Below are 21,124 nucleotides of genomic sequence, written 5' to 3' on the forward strand. Positions count from 1 at the left end.
CCCCACTGCAACCTTCTGCATGACCTTGGGCAGAGCAGCTCTGCTCTTGTACCTCAGTTTCCCCTGCTGGGACTGATCCGGCTGGTCTGTGAGCTAGTGACTCATTTTACAACGTGCATTGTGATCCCCTGGGGCCCAGGAGAGGAGAGCATTGAAATAACCTGCCCAGTCCCCATCACTTACCAGGAGCCACCTTGCTGGTGGCACCACAGCTGCTGAGGGACACCGCCTGCAGCCAGGGGACAGCAAGACACTCCTGGCCATCATCCAGGTCCCAAGGATGGATGTTGGACATTTCTGCTTTGTTCCAGCAGAGGGAGGGGAAGGACAGTTCAAGCCCATCGCAATGGTGTTAATGCTGGGAAGGACACCTAGAAATAGGATGTGCAAAGTCACACCGATCACCACCTTAAAAGCCCCCAGAGGAGTGGGGCTCCATCAGCCATAGCATCACTCTGCGGTTTGCCAGCCTTGACCTTGTTGGCCACCTGTGCCAGGCACATGGTGGTGAGCCACCAAGTCATCGGGAACCAGAGGGACAGATAGGACACCTACAGTGGTGTTTCCCATTCGACTTCACTGCACAGAAATATTGCTCTCGACAGTCATGGTGAGATTCCCGGTGACGGTCTCCAGCCCCGCCACTGTGCCCCACCGTCAGCCCCTCCAAAGGAGGACCCTCCGAAAAGGGACAGCTGGCAGTACCCAGAATTGTGTCACCCACCCACCACCCCGTGGGTGTTGCGGGTAGGGGGCAGCTCACATCTCTGGAGATGTTGATCCGATGCCATAAAATTCAAGATAAACCGATTTTCCCCCTTCCCCCTGCTTTAATTCTACCAGGGGAGATGGTTATTTTCCTGAAGCAATAATTTGCCTCAGTAAAAAAAAAAAAAAACAACAGTGAAGCTCTGACTGCTCGTGGCACATTAATGCGTATCAGCCATCGCCTGCCACCTCCTAATGATCCCACCTCCGATCCAAGCCCAAAACTGTGGGCTTTTTACCACTACATTTAAAGCGAAGAACAAACATAAAGCAGTCACCTCCCAGCGTGGCTGTGATTTTCATTAGTCCAGGCGGGGAGAGGAAGGGGGTGTTGCTCTGCTCAGCCCTTACTGCCTTCACAATTTATGGATTTTTTTTTTTTCCCCTCTTCCCAGCAGCTCAGAAGAAACTTAATCATCACCTGTGAGTGGGAAGAACCCCCCCCCCCCCCATCGTATCCTTCAACTTGCGGGGACACGTGGTGCTGCTCATTTCCCAGGCAACATCTGAACCCAGCACATGGCCTGGCACTGGCAGTCCATGTTAATACTCTAGCTGGATTTTAATTTATATATTGTGTTACATTATATTGTATTACATTATATTGTATTACATTATATTGTATTACATTATATTGTATTACATTACATTGTATTGTATTATATTATAGTATAGTATCTTAATAGTTATATATTTTATATATGTATTATATATATCTCTCTTATGTGTGTATGTGTATATGTATGCGATCTGTGTCAAGGAACACTGTGGACATGGGAAGATGAAGCCGAAAGCCTCTCTTCTATGGGAATTGGCTGCTCGAGGGCCCCCCGTGCCCCCCAAAGATGTGACAGGTCCCTGTTCTGCAGGATTATGGAGCTTGAGGGGCATCAATGTACCTGGGACAGCCCAGTTAGCCCGGCTGATCTCTTGGTTTGCGGGTCCCTGGGACAGGGGTCGGCAGTGTCGTGGGAAGGATGGGGGCTGCCCGGGGCGGTGCTGCAGGAGGGGACGGGAAGGAGCAGTCTGGTGCTCTCTGCGCACAAGCGGATGGATATGGCTGTTAATGAATTACAGACTCGTCATCAGCTGGAAGAGCAGCCCCGCTCCCAGCCCAGCCACTCAGTCCCAGCACAGGAGCTTGGGGCCGGTGGGCAAGGGAGACGTTCCTGCCGACCTTTCGGCTAAGCCTGAAGAAGAGGGTGAGACTAATGGCATCTTTAGCAGCTCACCTGCCAGAGGCTCAGCCTCTGGGGCTCTGAGCACGTCAGCGGTGACACCAGAAGAAAACACGCACTGTGGGACATCAACGGCAGATAGAAGAGGTATTAAACCCCCATGTCAAACCCTCTTGTCTTTCTAGAGCAAAACTCAAAGATAGGAGGAGCTTTACTGGTGCTTGACGCACATGCCATGGGCACATGGCTGTCCATGACTGTGTGGCCAGGGACATCACCATGTCCCTGTGCTGCAGACCATGTGTCCCCGTGTCCCGCATCCACCTCACCCTGAGGCAACACACAGCACCGAGCTCACAGTGCTTTCTGCAGGAGCAGCACTACCATGTCTGTGTCCTGTCCCTCACTGCACATGTAAGAGAAACAAAGGAAGGATTATGCAGGGAGACCCAAAGGCAGGAGAGCATCTCCACGGGGCTGGAGAGGACAAGGAGGTGCACGGGGAAAGTACAAGACCACAGCGATAGCGCAGGGATGGAGGTCTTGTGCAAAAAGCCCCAGACAAGACTTTCAGACCCCACATGGATGTCCTGGGATGTGTCACTCACCTGGTGAGATGATGGCATGGGGGCTTCCAAGACCTCCAGGGTCAGCCAGGGTGGCTGTGGACAGAGGGAGGCGGGCTGCCTTCACCGCCGAGCCCCGGCCGGCTCCGGGCAACACCGCTGCAGATTTGCTGGATTACCGCCGTCTCAGGCGGCGGTGGTGTATGTTATTGCTGGAAGGTTCACATTTTATCATTTAATCAAATAAAGTGCATTTGTGGATTACACAATCATTTGCAGGCCTTGATAATCTTTTTCTGCTTAGCGCTGCACTAGAACTGAGGAGGCAAACAAAGACATTTGTAGCTGTCATTGGAGGCCCTGGCTTCATGCCAGGAGCTCTTACTCCTTGGGAAAACTGGTGCAATTTGTATTGAAGAACACCCCAGCGATCGTGAAATACTAGATATTTATTTATTTGGCCAACCAGGAGGTTTCTAAGCTTTTGTTCCCCGGTAAAACAATAGAGCAAGCATTACAAAGGAGGAAAAAACCCACAAAAATCCCGCCTGCAAAGGGCTCAGAGAAAAGCAACGAGGTCCAGCTAGAGGGTTTATGGGGACAACAGTGTGTCCCAGAGGGTGCCAAGGCCACCCCTTCTCCTCTCTGCACCCCACCGCAGCATGTAGATGTCCTCCAGTAAGAAATTTCAACCCAAAGTAGGAGAGGATCCATGGCTGTTGTCCCCAGGGAAGGAGGGGGACCCTGACAGGACCGAGCCCCTGAGGAGAGGAGTCATTGAGGGGACAAGATGGGTCAGGCACTGGCAGGGGGCTGTTGTGGGCCGGAGCACGGGGTCCCCTCCAACACATCCAAGAAGGACATGCGAACACAGAAACCCAACTCATCTCTTTGGGGAAAGACCCTCACCCCCATGCCTTGAGAAGACCCCAAAAGCAACAAAAGTCCCACGAAATGTTGGGCTGAAAACTTCTGGAAAGCGTTATTTAAATACAGTTTCCATACCCAGCACAGCGCTCACCTGCCTGATGCTCAGCTGCCACCAGCTCCCACACGTGGCCACCAGGACGCTGTTTGGAGCCACAAAATCTGGGGAGATGAGGGTCTTTCTCCTGTTGCCCTCAGTTAAATCCATCCAGAAACCTGAACTAAACTCAGTTCAAACGTGATTTTCTTAAACATTTGAAAGGTTGGTAAAAGAAAACTTTTAAAGGCAGAAAAAAAAAAATCAAATCAATCTTTGTTTCAACGGCACTATGGCTAAAATAGTGGAAATTTAATACTTGCTGCTGATGGTCTCCTCGCTAGAGAGTAGGAAACCTGTGGGAGAAAACAGAAAAATCATAGTAAATGCAGAGAAAAGATGTGTTTATGATCTTATGATCTGCAGTACACAACCAGCCCTGCGTGCCCCAGACCCTCAGGAGGTTGGCCCCAGGAAGGGCAGACACTAAGAAAATTAAAAAAAAGAAAAGAAAAAGGCAGGTTAGTTTATGTGATTTCGGTCTGTGTGCTGGGCAGAGCCTCGGCCCTGACCCCATACCCTGGGGATGCACCCACCAAACTCACCTCCTTCTGCCTGGGAACATCGCTCCATGCCTTCCGTGGACACCCAGCATCACCGGGGAAGGTCACCACCACGAGGAGGGTGCCGTGGTGGCCAGCCGCTGGCCTGGGCTTCCTCTCCCGGTGCTTTGCTTTATGATCCTTCACACCATATAACGCATTTGGAGGTACCCAGAACTATGGGGTGACACAACAGCTTTGTAAAGCCTAAAGACCAGGAGCTGGAAAAGTGGATGCCCTACAGCATGCAGAGCCTGCAGACACGACTGCAGCACCACCCCACCACCGTGTACCTCTTCCTCCCTGTCCCCAAGCACTTTTGCTGTCACCCCATTATGTCCCTGCAGGAGGAAGGACCAGGATGGCCAAGAGGCAGAAGCGAAGCTGTCCCAGCCCTAATCAGCTCCTTTTGACCTCGGCGAGCGGTGGTGCAGCCGGGCAGATATTTACCTCTTCTTGCTCACAGTGTAATGGATTCAGCTCCTCTGCATCTCATCAGCAGCTCTTGAGCACTTTGAAAGGCGACGAGTGAAATCCAACAGTTTTAAACAATTCAATATAAGCTGCCCAGGAAAGCGGCTGACGGAGGAGCCCCCTCCGTCCAAATCCCCCTGCAAGCATCACAGAGCAGCCCCCAGGGCCGCTATGGGGCTGTGAACTGCTACAGCTGGGGGCCCCTGTCCCCACACATGCACCGGACGGCCCCAGTGATGCTGGCCCGTCCCAATGCCGTTTTGCACCGTGCCACCCCGGCGCTGCCACGGATTCAACCGCTGCTCTTGGGAACGACCCCTTCCCCAGAGCCACCCACCTGTCCCACCTGCATCGTCCCCGAAACACAGGCCAGACACTGGCTTTAGCAAAAATGTTTAATCTCTCCTTGATGCGTGTGTTTATTTACAAGTACTAAATCTGAAGAACATTAAAATAGGAAATAGCAGGATATTTACACGATCAAAGGGGTTTCGACCAGCCGCGCTGGCCTGTTGCTTCAAGTCTGAAACAATCACAGAAAGGTAATCAGGATAGATATTATTTTTTGTTTTCCCCATTTAATTTTTTAAAACTATTAAAATTCTCTGCCTTTCGCCGGGTCCGCATTAAGGTTTCCCCCTGCTTTCTTAAAGGACAGCTCGTTGTGCATTTTGGTCGGGATCGGGTGAGCCTGGGGGGAGGAGGGGGGGGACGACACCCTGTTCCCTGTCCCAAGGCTGGGGCCAGCCCCGGGGGTGGCACGGGGCTCCTGCCAGAGGGGGACATTTCCAGGCTGGACTGCATTTATTTTTTTTTTTTTTTTGAACCCCAAACTGAAGAGAAAAGGCAATGTGAGCAGAGGAGGGCAGGGAGGGACCTGCTTGCTGGCGGGGAGCAGCCTGTGGGGTCCAGCTGCCCCCAACAGCGGGGGGCAGAGAGGGAGCTCCCTGAAACGCAGGCTTAGGGCAGGGGATGCTTCTCCCTCTCACCCCATTTTGGGGCACAGGCGATACCACCAGTAAGAGGAGTCCTGTGAATGCCCCCCAGCCTCTCCCCGCCTTTCCCCGTTCCTAAGCAGGGTTATGACGGGGACGGCCAGCCCGGCTCTGCCCCCCGCCAGGCTGGGGCGAGGGAGGAAGGACGGGCAGCCTGGCACAATTAAGGACGCTGGGCATCACGCGAAAGGCAAAGGTAGCACCAAGAAGCACCGAAGGCTGTGGGCAGCATTGCAATGCCCTCCCCACCCACCGCCACCCTCCCCGTTAGAGGCAGCAAGGGGACCCCGGAGGGGTGAGGAGATGCTGGGGGGACCCTTTGGTAGAGCAAACCACAGACACCCCAAAGCTCCCCTGGAGGAAGCTGATGGGAACCCATCCCCAGGATCGCACTAGGGCTCTCAGCATGGTCATGAGGTGGGAAGAGCCAGGCTGTAGCACAAGGAGGACTCAGCCAGGGGAGCCCAGAGAGCACAGCCATACCATGGCACTGCCCGGCTGCCCGGCACGACACCCCCAGAGACCTCCCTGCTGCCCAAATCCAACCCAGGCCCACCGTGGCCAAGAAACCTGCCTGTCCCTCCAGACCGGTGGAGGGAACGCCCACAGCATTGCCGCCTGGAAAGCAACAGGCTAATAAACCCTCTGCTCTTTTAACGGTGCTTCAGCCCTTGGTCGGTGACACGGAAATTTTCAGGGGGATGCTCTCATAAACGCATCTCCATTCTCTCCAACCAGCAACAGGGAGGGTCCCACCATCCCCTCTTAATCACCAAAAAACTACACATTTGGCTCCCTCAACAGCAACCAAAGCTCCCCAAGATGCTCTTACCACCGCAACAGGCAGGGCCCACGCCACTTTTGGATAGAGACTTCAAAGCCACCACTTCCCTTCCACCGGATTGCAATGACCCTTCCACCGGATTGCAATGACCACCAACACACGGCCGCCGTCCTCCAGGCGATTTCCAGGACCTCCACCAATGCCACCCAGCCGGCAGCGCCGCGAGGAAGAAGCTTTGGGCCAACCTTGCACCGAAGGGATCTGCAGGCACCCCTCCGCCCCATCGCAGCAGCAGCACGTTCTGCAAAGAAACTCCGGGAAGGATTTTGTCCCCCCCGGAGTGCCCTGGGAGATGCTGGCAGCCAGCGGTGGCCCCGGCGCGGGGAGGGTGCGCACACAGCTGTCCTTTAAGGCTCTCCGAGTACCACATTTGAGATGTGAACCTCTGAAGTCTTTCTTTTTGCTTTGTTTTGTTTTTTTTTTCTTTGTTTTTTTTTTTCTTTTGGACAAGGAGGTGACAAATTAATTTCAAATAAAAAAAAAATAGGTAACAGGTCTAAACAAACCTCTAATATTCAACACTTGCAGTTTTTTTGTTTTATGGTTTTTTTTTTTTCTTCTGTTTCTTAAAAAGATCAACTCAGACTAAAATCTAGCACAGTCATGCAACAGCCCACAGCTCTCAGAAATCCAGCGACAGCTCAGGGTTCGTAGGTTTGGGAAACAATTATTACTTTTTTTCAAACATAGTTTTGCTGTTGTGGTTGGGTTTTTTGTTGCTGTTGTTTGTTTGTTTGTTTGTTTTTTTTTTTTTAAATCAGCGTCTTCTCCTTTCCCTCCTTATTAAAACAAAACAAACCCAAACAAAATTACAACATAACGAGAGATGTGCAGGCTTCAAACGAGATTGTTCTGCATGGTGAGAAAGGCTTGGAAATTTCTTCCAGACCATTTGGTATCTTTTTTTTTTTTTTTTCCTGTAGTTGTTGTTTGTTTTGTTTTAACTGGCTGTGTAAATTCATTTCATATTTATATTGGTTCGATTCTCCTTCAGTTAACTATACAGCACCCCACTGGGGCACGAGAATTAGATTGTAACCACATATATATATATACACACTTTTATTATTTTTTTTTTTTTAATTAAAAACTTCATTACTTCTCCCTCTCCCCCCCCTTAACTTGTGATTTAAGGGAATGGACAGAAATCAGCTGGGCTTCCTTCCACTTGGATTTTGACAGCCACCCGCTCCTGGCAGAGTTTGGCCCCGTCTGCTGCGGCCCGGGCAGCGACGGGAGCTCTGGGTACAGAAAAGGAAAGGGGTTTGTTCATTTTTTTGGGGAAGTTTTTGGTCACCTGCTGCCATTTCAGGGCAGCGTTCGGCACCTTTTCATCTCTGGAAAGCACAAACCCGCGAAGATCTGACATTTCGAAGGGGGCAGCCGAGGGAGAGACCTCGGGTTTCCAGCGAACCCCCTGGCAGGGCGGAGGTGGCGGAGGGGAGACGGGGTGACAGCGAGGAGAGAAAGGGAGAGAAAGAAGGAAAAGACAGAGAAAGAAAGGTCAATCTTGGGCAGAAAGTCCTGCACGTGTTTGGGCTTCCAGGGTGGAAGAGCGGGCGACAGCCCTGTGGTGGCCGAGCATCCCGGTCGCTCCGTGGGCTGGTCACCCAGCAGGGTTTGCCGGGGGGGATCCCGGTCAGGAGAAGAGGAGGAGCTGCCCCCCTCTTCCCTGGGGATCTGGTCCCTTCCCCTGCACCAGCGCAAAAAGATGATGGGGGGGGAGAATAAAGGGGCTTTGTTAAGGCTGTTCCAGCACCAAGGGATGTACCAAAAAAACCCAGGCTGGCTCTCCACGAGCCGTCCCAACAGCCCCCCAAGCCCCGGCAGCCATCCTCTGCCCAGCATCATCCCGGGGCAGGCAGGGGCAGGCAGCGCTGCCCACACCTCCCTGCGGCCACTGGACCAGGAAAACGAGGATGAGCTCAACAAAACACCGACCATCCCTCCGTGATCCCTCAGGAAAAGAAAAGCCAACCTTGGGATCCCCCTTCCTCTCTGATCGCGACCTCCAGAACCACTCCAGCAGCATTTAAATAAGAGCATCTACTCAGCTAACAAAACTCCCACTTTTTTTTTTTCCGATTTTTTTTTTCCACACTAAACAACATTCAAATAAAACATGGCACAGGACGTATTTCAGAAATATCAAAGCTCAGGGATTTCTCCCTTTCCTGCCCACCCCTACTGCCCCCACCCCCAAATCTCCCCAGCATCAGTCCTTTAGCTTATTTTTTAAAACCGTTTTTGTTAGTTTGTTGCAAAAATTTAGAATCTTTTTTTTTCCCCTCCCATTTTTTGTTATAATCTTTTTTTTTCTTTAAATTAAAAATTTCGTTTATCTCGTGTAAATTGTGCAAATATAGCAGTTAACACTAGTGGCAGAAGGCCAGAGAGAGAGAGAAGGGGGAAGAGAGAGAAAAAGAGAGAGGAGGAGGAGGAGAGGGGGCAGACAGCTGGGGGGAAAGAGGGGAGAGCAAGTCAAGTACAGTAAAAATAGGAGCCCACCCACCCTCCCTCCACCAAAGTAACAACAACATCCAAACGCCGTCCTAGAAAGCCCCGCGGTCCCGACCCTCCTTCCTTGGGGGCTCAGGGGCTCTGCCCGGGCAAGGGATGCCCAGCGGGTCCATGGGGCAGGCGACCCCCTTCTCCTCCGTCCGGCATCGCCTCTCTGCAAGGTCCCTGCTGCATCCCGCTTGGATCGGGGGGGGGGGGGGGTTGTGTGTGTGTCAGAGGGTTTTATCGATGTTGCCGCTGTCGTCGGGATTTGTTTGTTGGGTTGGTTTTTTTTTTTTCCGCTAAAGCGCGAGGTTTCCTTGATCGTTCGTGGGAAGCGTGCGGAGGTGTGGTGGCTCCCGCGGGTCCGGCTGGCCCCAGCCCCAAAGTCTTCTTCTGCCCGCGGCTGCCGCTGGCCGGCCCTCCCTCCTGCCGCCTCCGCTGCCCGGGATGCTGGCACCGCGCCGCCGCCTTCTCAGCTGCTTAAGGCCATTGTGTCGATCGCCTGCTCCAGCTTACTCCTCAGCCGCTGCCTCCGGGCCTGCTCGTCCTTCTCCAACGCAGCTAAAATCTGGGGGAGAGAGGGGAGAAGAGAGGGTGAGGAGATGCCCTCCTACCCAAAGTGGCTTTTTGTTGCCCGCGGCTGCGCTGGCTCATTGATGGCATCAGGATATGGGGATGTGGCCCCATGGGAAGTGGTGCGCATTCGTTCCCGGCCCTAACAGGGCCAGGAAAGGGCCAAAGAGGCGCAAGGGAGAAGACACCACTCTGAGTGCTGCCAGCCCACAGACAGCCTCCTGGGACCCCCTAGGGGCTGCAGTAACACCAGGGACCTGCTTGATACTAATGAGAAGCCAAAGTGCACGTGAGGAAACGAAGACAACAAACATCCATCGTCAAATGGAAGGTGAACCCCAAACCCAAGACAATGACAACTTCCCACCATGTCCGTGACTCCAACAAACCTATGACATCCTAGGGAGGCAGGGGCTGCACTTCAGAGACCACGATCAAGCCATGAACTGGTTCCACGAGCACAAAAAGACCAAATCCACGAGGCTTCAGCTGCTGCCAGTGGTAAAACCCCGCTCGTCTCTCCCCAGGGTGGACGACTGGGTAGCACTGGGGTGATGGAGGGGGACACCAGAAGGATGCAGCAGCAAAGCCTGCCATGCCAGGAGACCTCAGTCCCGTGCAAGGGGTGCACCCACAGACACCCAAGGATGACTTTCCTCCCTTGAAATCCCCTTTCTCCAAATGAGCTCCTGGCCATGATGAGAGATCGCTGAGTGGAGGGACAGTGCCCTGCCGTGGGCTGGATGCGCCACGTCCCCAGGGCTGGGGAAGGGCTGACGGCAGCAGGAGGGTAGAGGACAAGGCTCAGAGTGGGGAGAAGGGAGTAATGAAGCGTAAAACGAAGGGGCAGTTGCCCTCCCAGCAGCCAGGAGCCTCGTCTCACTAACATCACGCCAGCAGAGCAGAAAAGCTGATTTAAAAAAAAACAAACCTGACAGAAATCTCATCTCCTCGGGTGAGCTAGTTGAGAGAGCAAATTTTTTGCAATTAAATATCAAGGCATCCGTCAAAGGGGACTTGATTAACCATTTCATTGGCCGCATAATTGGAAACAAACTGTTGTATAATTAATAGACTTACTAGGAGGCAGGCAAAGTCCATCAGGAGCCCTACAGGTAACTTCTTAATGGGGAATCAGCTCCCTTTGATTAAGAGCTGCTGCAGCGCCGGCGGGTTGTGGAGCGGCATGCAGGGCGTGCTGAGCAGCATCCACCACGCGGCCATGCAGCAGCCTCTGGCCACCGACAGGCTCTGGCTCTCCGCCAGGCTTTTTGGGACAGGACCAGGCTGGTCCCCACCCGCTGGAGCAGTGGGAGATACCCCACGGGGAAATCCATTCCCAGAGGCAGGGGGAACGCCTCATCATGACACCAGCGACTGAGGAGGGGAAAATTCACCAGCCGGAGCCAGGCACGTCTGATTTACCTCCCCTGGCAGCAACGACCCTGGGCTACAGCTGGAAGAGCTCATAGATTCTGCCACAAAACCTGCCACCAGGGACACTACCCCACCATCCATCTCTGCTGCCGCTGTTGGCCGTCACACTTACACGTGGAATAAGATAACTGTAATAACACTCATGCAGAAATCAAAACCCCGCGTGCCTGAGAGGTGGCTGAGCTGGAACCAAGTAAGAACGGTTCGAGAAGTGGAAGAGGAGCCTATTCCCCCTTCCCGCCTCCTCCGCCTCTCCCGACAAGACAGCTGTGTATCCGGGGATGCTGAGGCGTCGAAGGATTCACAACCTGCCCCTGTATTGATTTGCTCCTCTTTTATCTCAGCCTTACGGAAACAATGCAGTCAAAGAAAACCTGTGCCGAGCGTAGCGAGACACCCAGGTTTGTCACCTGCTGTAAGGAGCCAGGACCACTGATTACCAAGATGCAAGTACCCAAATGAAAATTAATTATGATTTTCATTCACAGCCAATGACAGCATATTATTGCACTGAACAACAGGAAAAATTATTCTCTCCCATTTTGCATCAAAGAGGGTGCAATCGGGCTGCATATAATTGTGCTTAATGAATGAAAACAAACAAAGGGAACAGCTGCGATTTATTAATCCCATTACAAATAATAAAAGAAGTTCCTGAGAGCTGTGAACACACTTGTGAGGCTCAGAGAGCAGGCGACAGCAAGACACTCAACAGATGTCAGGCTGCCATTAGTGGGCAAGAAGAGGACCTGTGCCCCTACAGAGCAGCTCATTAACGCCCCTCCCTGCTCTCGCCCAGCGCTCGAAGATTTATTTAAGGCTTGGGGGACTTTTAGCCAGGAGGAAGCGAGCACTTGATGATGGCTGAGGGATGATGGCTGCCCTGCAGCAGATCTAGATCCTCCAGACCGCTCCTCTTTCACTCTCTTGGTAGCTGCAGAGCTGTTGTACAAACTGTAAAAGCCCAGAAACCCTTCACGGCCAACTGATCACGCAGAGCTACAGGGGCCTCCTGGATGTGCCATCCCAAGTCAGGTGGGGAGAGGCACAGCAGTCCCACCAGCATGGTCATCAGCACATGGCCACCAGCTGCAGGGTGACCCCCACGCGGTGCCTTCCCAGGCACTGGGGTTTTCTCCCATGGCTGTAGGCAAACCAGGCTCTCCTCCTCCTCACTCCCGCACAGCACCCAGCTCCACAAGGATTTTTTGGCCACCACAGTCCTACCACTGTTGGCAGACCCAGGGGCCAGGTCTGCTACAACCTGATCATGGACTCCCGAAATACACATCTCAAAAGAGGTGCTGGGAGACGCTTCTCAGGATTGCTGCAGGCTACGACGGGGATCCCGTTCCCTCTTCCTGCGGGGCGAGAGGCCGGCTCTCCCGGCTCTCTCCAAGCGAGATGTTCTGGCACTCTGTCATCTAAATAAGCCACCATTCAAACACAGTCGTCAGTCCGCTTTATTGGGACAATAAAACCTATACCATCATGTTATATGTATAGATCCATATTTTACTGTAGTTACATATTTTATTGCTTTAATAAAAAGATGCGGGGTGTGGATTTGAGCAGTGCTTTATGAAGTTAATTTGTATAAATTACAACAAAGGGGTTTTTAACCATTCTTACTGATGTTCACAAAGCAAGCCCTGAAGAGGCCACCGCATCCTCTAGCATCCCCAGGGAGCGAAGCCAGACGCTGCCTGTATAATCACACAGCACTGGTACCGCCGCGGCGCTGGGTCGGTGGCGGGGGATAGGAGAGGTGAGGAGGGGAGGCACACTGAGATAACGCCGCAAACCGTGCAGCCCTGCAGAGCTCATGTGCCAAATGTTCAGAAAAATAGGTGTTTCCCACATTACTCCCTGCAGAAAATATGGGGAACGAAGCACTGCCTACACCAGTGCCTGGCTCCACACCACCCATAACCTTCCTTCGTCACCAGCTCGAGCACAGACACGGACTACGTTGCTCTCCCGCATTTCATGGGGTGTTTTTCTACAGGAAAAAGCATCAGACTGCAGAAACGAGGGCAAAGGGACACAGCTCGCAGCCCAGGCTTGACTCTCCATCACCACGTCTTACCTCGTCCTTGTACTTGGTGATGTAGGAGTAGATTTCGTGCAGCGCACTCATACTGTTGAACTGGCTGAGGTGTAACCGCGACTGCTCCGCCAGGTACGCGCTCATGTCCTGGTCACTGATCGCTGGCATTTTAGCTATATCTGCATAATATCTGCAAGGGAGGAATGGAAGAGTGGATCAGAAATAGGGACAGATAGAAGGGGATGGGTCCCCGCCACGACGCTCGCTGAGAACAGCCACTGGAGAGGCGAGGTGAAGAGCATCTTGCCTCCAAGCGGTGACATACCGCGATCACCCATTATAACACTGCTGCTCACCAAGAGGTCTCTGAGCACTCTGCAGACACTCAGCATCGTTAGTAACACGCTCCCGATGGAGCAGCGCCAAGCCCAGCCCAGCCCAGCTCACCGTGCTGGGAAGCCAGGAGCCGTTGCTCTGAAGGATTCCTCACCCTCTCCTTAAACCACACATTTTTCCTCTTTCCCATCCCATTGCCATGTTTTGCCAAGAAACTGCATCTGCCAAAATCCTCCATGCCCGCAACAATCCATAAGGCTTTGCTACCACTCCCCTAAGGTTGCCGTATCGCTAAAGCTAACGATGCCCCTTTGCATTCGATTAAATATTTGGTGCGTGAACACAAGACAAGTTCACATCCAGACCTTGCAGTGATACATGCCCGTGTGGGTACGTCCTACGCAGCAACAGGCATTCAACACAGCCTACGACCGCCGCTGGCCATGTTCAGAAGTTACCGCTCACCAAAAAGCTAAGAGGAGCTTTCGTTTTCAGCGAAACCCGAGGTTCTGCAGACATGTCTGTGAAATCAAAGGATCCTGGGCAGCAGAGGAAGTAGCTGATGGTTTAGGGCATGCCTGGGCCAAATGACTTCGTGCTTTCCTGCCTTCTTGTGCTTCTCTGATGGTTGCCACCAGCACGATACCACCTTACATTTCCAGGACACCGTAAGGTTTGCAGTCCCATCCCGTAGCTGCTGCACTGATACACTCAGCAAATACAGGGAAACCCAGACACAGCTTACATGGGTCCAGAATCGTAGTGGGAAAACAGAATATCTAACAGGGTATTCATCAAAACCCAGGGAGATGGAAGCCGCAGCATCCCACTGCAGCAGGAGGGTTACACCAAGCAGACACACCAGTGCACTGGCTGCTGAGGTCCTTTTGGAAAGCAGGGTTGTATCCACGGGCCTCTCTTAAAAAAGAAACGCTACCCACAGCAAACGAGCCCTGGCTGCTCCCACCACCTGGAAATACAGAGTGCCAGTCTCTCCCAGGTTTGCTTTACTCCTCATGACTCCTCAAACTACTCAGTGAAGTTTCTGGTACAGTGATTAGCATCATTAGCATCATCAGCTGAATGCTGAGGTGGAACACGGCTGAAGCACTTGAATAGGAGCAGATGGCAGCAAGACCACTTGAGGAGATGAATATGAGGATCTACTCCATCCCACGGCGCTGAACTCAGCCAGTGATAAAATACTTGGGCAGTTTTTACAAGGAGGCTCATTCACACCCACAAAGCGACGTGGGAGATTTCCTGGATACTGCCAAGAGAGCAGTGGTCTGAGGTGAGGCACCAAGAGATCTGCTACGCCGCTGGAGAGATCACCCCCAGAGTGATGTCTCCTAAAGCTGACATTACCTCTGTCTGTGCCGAGGAATATTAGGGACAATATGCCAAACCTTCGCAGTTCCAGCCGGCTTTGATTAGCAAAGAAAACCCATAGAGGTCCTCCTGGCCACCCTTTAACCCTGCAGGTGAAGGCCCCTGTGAGGAGGGACTCATGGGAGATGAATGTACAAGGAAGACCCGCTGAAGAAAGCTTTTCTGGCTGCCACAAGATGTCCAGGTGACATGCAGCAGTTTTACATTCCCGGTTTTATCATGACACAGAGCATGGCAGGAAACCATCATTTTTCAATACAAGTGTGCATGGCTCCGGCAGACCAAGATCCCAGTCACACCTACCATTTCCAGAGGACACCTACCACAGCCACAACCCCGGCAGCACTCCCCTTGGCTTTTCCCCAGGATCTTCACCTCCCAAGCCCTTTACCGTTGCTATTCCTCCCCCAGATGGGCAGGATGCCCATTTTTCAGCTGGTGCCTGAAACACGGCAACAGACAGACCCGCTGTTGGGACTAGCAGTCCCACTCAGCCGCCCACGCATCGCTCCCATCCTGCCTCTGCAAAGCTTTGCGATGAAAACCGTGCCAAAAGCCAGAAATGCCGATTACGCTGTAAATCCCTGCAGCAGAGGAGCGGCGGGAGACGCAGTCGCACCCTGTATGGGGCAGCTCTGCCCCCTGTTTGGCTGCCTCTGGGACCACACCGGCGGTAAGCGGTGGCAGGAACATCTGTCATTGGTGAGATCTCTCGCCTCCTCCCCTGGGACACAGTATGTCTAGACCAATGTTTCACTCTGGAATGGTTTTATACCTTTTTTTTTTCCTCCGGGCACACACAGAGCTCAATATTTTTGTCATAGAGATGGCAAAGTCAGAGAAATTCACCTTATGAAGTTCGGGATGTTCCTACAGGACCCTACTCCAAAGCCCCATCCAGCCCCCCGCAAAGAAATTTCTCCTGTTACGATGCAGCTCATCTCTCATCTCAGCCATCACATTTCAGGGGAATCTTTTCTTCTGATCTAAGCCCGATCTTCCTCAAGGGAAGAAGCTCGTCTTTGTACCTGCCTGCGAAGCGCCAGGCATGCCAATGGTGCCACAAAAATAACTGTACAAGCAAGTATCCAAAGGATGCTTTAGGCTACAAAGTCCCACGCTTGCAAACTACAGAATCTGATGCTTATTGTTGCCTGGACATCTTTCATTTGGTTCATTCTGTATCTGGTCCAGATGCTGAAAAGCGGGAAGGGTCTTCAGTTTTAAAAAAGCAGCCCAATCTTCCGCACAGCTTATCAGCACAAGGGGAAAGTTACATCAGCAACCTGCAATCTGCCATTTTTTAAGCTTGATGAAGTCCCACTTTGCCACACAGCAACTTTTTAACAGTAGCTCTATTTGGAGGGCTTCAGAGGACATCTCCTAGGTTTCTCTCCCAAAAGGATAAAGCTAAACACAGCATTATGCCTGAGCGCATTTGCAATCAGGAGCATTCAAACCCTGAACCTTTAAACTGCATTAATTCAGCGGGACAGAAGGATGTCTCTCGTCAGCTAACAGTGAACGTGGAGGGTGTTGGAGGGAGTCAGGGGACCTGCTCCTCTCCCTGCTCTTCGGCACAGTGACAGCAGCCCGAGCACTGCCTCAGAGCATGTGCTCTCATCAGGATCCCAGGTGAGATGTACAGATGGATGAGAGATGGGAAATGGTAATTTTCAACCATTTCAGCAAAACCTGCGTGTATTGTCATGGTACAAAAAAGGCACTTCTCTAGTCCAAGGCTGCCTTCTCTCTGCTCTTCGAAAACAATCAAGGGAGGTGTTAGCAATTCCCTAGCACAGACCAAGTTTTTACAACAGCAAACATCAGACAACCTAAAAGTGGAGGCTGCTTTTAGCACCCCTTAAGCAAGTCATAAACGGCTCCGTCAAACAGTCAGTGCAAACGCATTCCAGGAGACAATCATGAGAAAGCATCATCTCCCATATGAGAGGATCACCTTCCGCAAGCGTTAATATAGACAGCTGCCAAGAGGAGTCCTCCCAGTGACCCAAGTCCCCACACCCATGTATGTCCACTGTAGTGTCCTCCAGGCGCTGCAAGGAGCTATTGCCAAGTCTACTCACCTTTCTACCCAGCTCTTGTAGTTGGGGATGTCCTTGGCGTACAGTAGTTTGTTGGAGGGAGAGTCTTTTCCTAGCTTGTGCTCAGAAGTTGAGCAGGAGTCCATGAATGTCTGAGCCACCACGGATAGGCAGGCATCAGTAATACTGTTCTTGTGAATGTCGAACACAAACTGGGGGTTCTTAATCACATTCACCCAAAAACGTAGAGGTAGACTGAGGGAAGAAGGAAACAGGAGTCAGCACCTGAACCCAGCGGGGCAGCCAGCGCACAGGCATCTCCAGTTGCGGAGGAGGAGCTCCCCATGACCCAGAACTGGGAAGGATGCTTTTCCCAGAGCCCCAGCAACGCAAGCAACCTGGGGCAGATGGCTGTTCCCCTGTGCCCCATTGCAATACCACCTCCTCTGCCCACCCCCACATGGCCGCAGCTCTCCGTGGAGAAATTCCTCAGCACTGCCAACATGTCTAAAGGTAAACCCGGGCAGCGCAGATCCGCGGTTTCTCCAAGGATCCACTCATACTGAAGAGCCCTTGCTGAGCCCATGGGGCAAACCAGGCACAGTCCCCTTCTCTCGCATCAATAAGCCCATTTACGGTGTGTGGCATTTCACACATCTACCGTGGAGGAGGAGGGGGTTAACTGGACTCCTCAAGGGACTCATTAGCACATTTTAACACCAGTGAAGAATTTAGGCAGCCTCAGATGCTGGAAATGAAGCTCTCGGCTGTAGAGACAGTGGGTCTCCTGGCCAGCCACCGACTGTGTGTTTACTGCATACTGATACACGTGCCACCCTCCGTGGCTCCATTTCCCAATCCCGCTGCCCCCCTCCTCTCCCATGAGCATCTCAAGGTCTCCCCCCATCAGAAAGCCTCTCCGCTCTGTCATCCCTCCGCACCAACACCCAGCAAATGCTTTTATCTTAGACAAAACACACTTTGTTCCCCAGGACTTTCCTAATGAGGGTACCGGGTGCATGTACATATTTCATTTGTGAAGGGAATGGCCTCAAGAAATTAGCTCCACACATCGAATTAGCGCCCAGAGATAAGCACAGGCATTAGTATGCAGGAGCCTGCACGCCCAGCCCCTGTGGAGCGGGGCTTTTTTTTTTTTCCATCCTTGCCTTTCGCTCCTTCTTTTAATATAGAAAGCCGAGTTATAAATCAGTTCCAAGCACTTCCGCGCTCTCACATCTCCATTTAAAAATGTTTCTTTTCCTGCCCTGCTAATTGCCAACAGTTACTGAACTATACAAAAGCAATTTGGCTGCCATTTAACAAATGCCAGACACGGGAATGTACGTACCCGTCTCCAGTAACGGCAAGATCAGAGAGATGAAATCAGTGAGGCAGCAGAAAAGAAAAATGCAGGGGGTGGGGGGAGGCTGCAGAGCAGCAGCCAACGTCTCCTCGAGCCCTGGCCCCAGCGCAGCACCGATGAAGGTATCACCAGCCGCTCCGCCCCGCTTTTTAGGATGCGATAAGCAGAGCCGATGGGCTGGTTCTGCACACACGGCTTTATGCCGACTTCGTTAGGGCACGCTCGGATAAGCGATAGGAGGGAGCATGGAAACACTTTTAGGACAACCGAGACAAGAATTGGGGCTGGCATCTCCAGAGGAGCCTGGAGGATGGAAATCCAAGCCGTGTTTGCTCAAGGTGAGATGGGAACAGAACCGCTGAAGTCCTCGTCTGACTCCAACCATCAGGCAGAGCATGGTGCCCAGGATTTGGGGATGGAAGGGCTGACGGAGCCCTGCATTCCTGGGATTTTTTTCTGCTGCAGGAAGGCATGCAAGGGATTTACCCACACCCAAAATACAGAGATATGGGCCCCTCTTGTCCTGGATCATTTCCAGGGACATATTTCTGCTTCCTGCAGGAGGGGTAGCAAGTATCGTTAGCTGTGACATCGTCAGCCCCTCCTCCTCTGTCCCACTTGCCCTCTCCATTACCAGTTACTCTTCCAGGTGTGCCTGACATCGTAATCATTGATCTGATGCTTATCAGCTTGTTCATCCAGGAAATCAAACATGTATTTGATGGCAAGGGGCAGCGCGCTCCCACGATGTGCTGTGCTGAAGATGGTCTCAAACAGGTCATCCACGAATTTCTGTAGGGTGCCCTGAGGAGAAAGAGGGAAGGGTGGCTCAGCAACGCCCAGCACCAGCAGAGAGATGAGCCTTTACCTAAAGGTTGGCCTTTAAACCAATTTCACTTGTGTTGCTACCACCTGGAAAAGAAGCACAGTACAGTCTGTAACTCTACTGGTTCTCAGCGGTTTACACTGGGAAACAGACACTGCAGTGATACCTCCTTCACTGCATGATTTGGTGTGATAAAATCATACAAATAAAAACAACATATAGAGCAAAACCCAAGCAGATGTGCACCACATCGTGGTCTTTATTTGGGTCCCATTAAGGTACCCAAGACCTGATGACAAACATCACGGACCAAGCCCTCGTCCCGCGAGGCAGGGAGCCAAGGCACAGGGGACATGGCTGAGCCCAGACTGCAATCCTGAGCCAGTGCCCTCAGCACAGCCCTCTGCTCTTCTCTGGAGAGATCTCAGACACATGGCACCTGCTCGGTACTAGAGAAGGTTTTGTATGTGCTGAGGGAAGGGGAACCCGCTGCGATGCCAAATGCCCCGGGTGATTACCCTTCCCGCATCGCTGATTTTGCAGCTTTATCCCAAACACCAAAGGGGATGAGGCGCCTGCCCCAGCGCATCTCTGCTTTGCAGTCCAGCAGCAGCTCAAGGATACAAGGAACAGTAAAAATGACAAAGGGTGCAAAAAGCAAATAGGAAAATCCACTCGAGAGATATTCACTGAGGGTTTTGACACACAAAAACATCACCGCCAGCTCAGGAAAGCCCAAAGACGAAGAGAGTAGCTCCTCCTGTGCTGAAGCAGAAGGCTATTAAAGAAGCAGTGCTTACTACTTTTGGACAACCCAAATCACTACCCCTCGCCATCCAGAGCTGAAAAGCCAGGCGGCAGCTCTGTGTCTCTGTGCCATACCTTGGTGGCTAGCAGGCGGGTCAGGTAGATTTCGGAGACCATCTTGCTGCCCCGGTCGCCCTCCCGCTGGTCCATGTGGTCGTGGTTTTTCACCAGGTGCCAGAGCTTGGTGCCGCTCTCCAGGTCAGGGGTGATCATGGGGGTTCGTGAGCGCAGGCTGTCGGGGCTGCTGGCCGTCCGCAGCATGCTCTCTGCAAGCACCAAGCACAAGGGGACACTCGTACTCTGCCCACCTCCGCCTCGCTGCCGGTCACTCTGTCCCCCTTTCCCTCCACTGTGACTTCTGGGTGCACCACAGCTGTTAAACAGGAGCTTTGGGATCCAGCCTCTGCAGTCACCATGGAGTGGGAGCTCTGCTGGGACCGTCCTTGCAGCCTGCCGGGCTACAGGCAAGCCTGGCTGATGTACAGCCAGGCCATCTTGGAAGGGTTTCTGCAGAGGCCTGTCCTGCTCCCAGCACGCAGGTGCCAGGATCACAGACGCCTCCTGTGTCAGCCTGAGCTGACCGCACTATTCCCTTCCAAACCAAGGCTGAAGCACACTTGCCAGCATGCTCGCTGCAGTCCTCAGCTCTGCTCATTTAAGTGCAAAGTGCTGCTGTGCCTATTTTAATTAGATTTCAGGGGAATAAAAGGGAGGGGATCCCTTAGTAGCAGCGATCTGACACGTGTCGTTCTCCCCTGAGTCTGACGTGTTGCAAAGAGAGACGGCTCTGGGGGGCATCTGCTCCCTCTCTGATACTAGAACAAGTAGCATGGTGCAGGAGACACGGGAGTTTGGAGGACCTTGTTCACAGGAGCCACAGTCTGCAAGCCCAGCCCAGCGCTGCCTCCCCTGCCAGCACAGTGGAGGATGCCCCTGCACGCTCACCGTATCTGCTGAGGGACTTGGTGAAGGTGGAGGAGTTGGAGATGTTGTACGCCGAGTTCTGCTTGGGCACCAGGGCTACCGAGGAGCCGTCCGTCACCTGGGGGCAGAGATGGTGTGAGCAGGCTGTAACGCCAGAGAGGCACAGGAGGAGCAGACCCACAGTGGGGAGAAAGCGGCCCAGGAGGGATGAAGCTACACTGCACCCACCCCGGGGACATCCATCTCCTGCAAAGGAGACCTACAAATCTACCCTGCAAGAGATCAGGGGCAGGGGTCAGAACAGGAACACACCAGAAATCTCGATATGAAGATGGCAAAGTAAGGTCAGAGCAGGAAACAGCCCTCTATGAGTCCTGAAGATGCCCCATTTAGTGCTTCCTTGAACGGAAGGACCATAAACATGGGGACCACACAGGAAAGTGACTGCAGACCTCCTGGCCACGCACCTGCACGA

At 52.7% G+C, this 21,124-nt stretch overlaps 1 protein-coding gene across 1 annotated transcript in view; it reads right to left on the reverse strand.

Annotated features, from left to right (window-relative positions):
- Window positions 1-8,917: 8,917 nt before the first annotated feature.
- The window catches only part of PLXNA1 (plexin A1), a 105,809-nt gene continuing 93,602 nt past the window's right edge, over window positions 8,918-21,124 (reverse strand). Inside the window, exons 26-31 of the mRNA XM_082487493.1 lie at window positions 20,671-20,767; window positions 19,801-19,991; window positions 18,727-18,896; window positions 16,769-16,981; window positions 12,993-13,143; window positions 8,918-9,461 (exon numbers count right to left, since the gene is read on the reverse strand). Coding sequence (XP_082343619.1) covers window positions 9,366-9,461; window positions 12,993-13,143; window positions 16,769-16,981; window positions 18,727-18,896; window positions 19,801-19,991; window positions 20,671-20,767 — 918 coding nt within the window. The 3' untranslated portion in view covers window positions 8,918-9,365. The remainder of the gene's footprint in view (window positions 9,462-12,992; window positions 13,144-16,768; window positions 16,982-18,726; window positions 18,897-19,800; window positions 19,992-20,670; window positions 20,768-21,124) is intronic.

The sequence above is a fragment of the Vanellus vanellus genome (assembly GCF_965231255.1).
Source record: "Vanellus vanellus genome assembly, chromosome: 9".
Lineage (NCBI taxonomy): Eukaryota > Metazoa > Chordata > Aves > Charadriiformes > Charadriidae > Vanellus > Vanellus vanellus.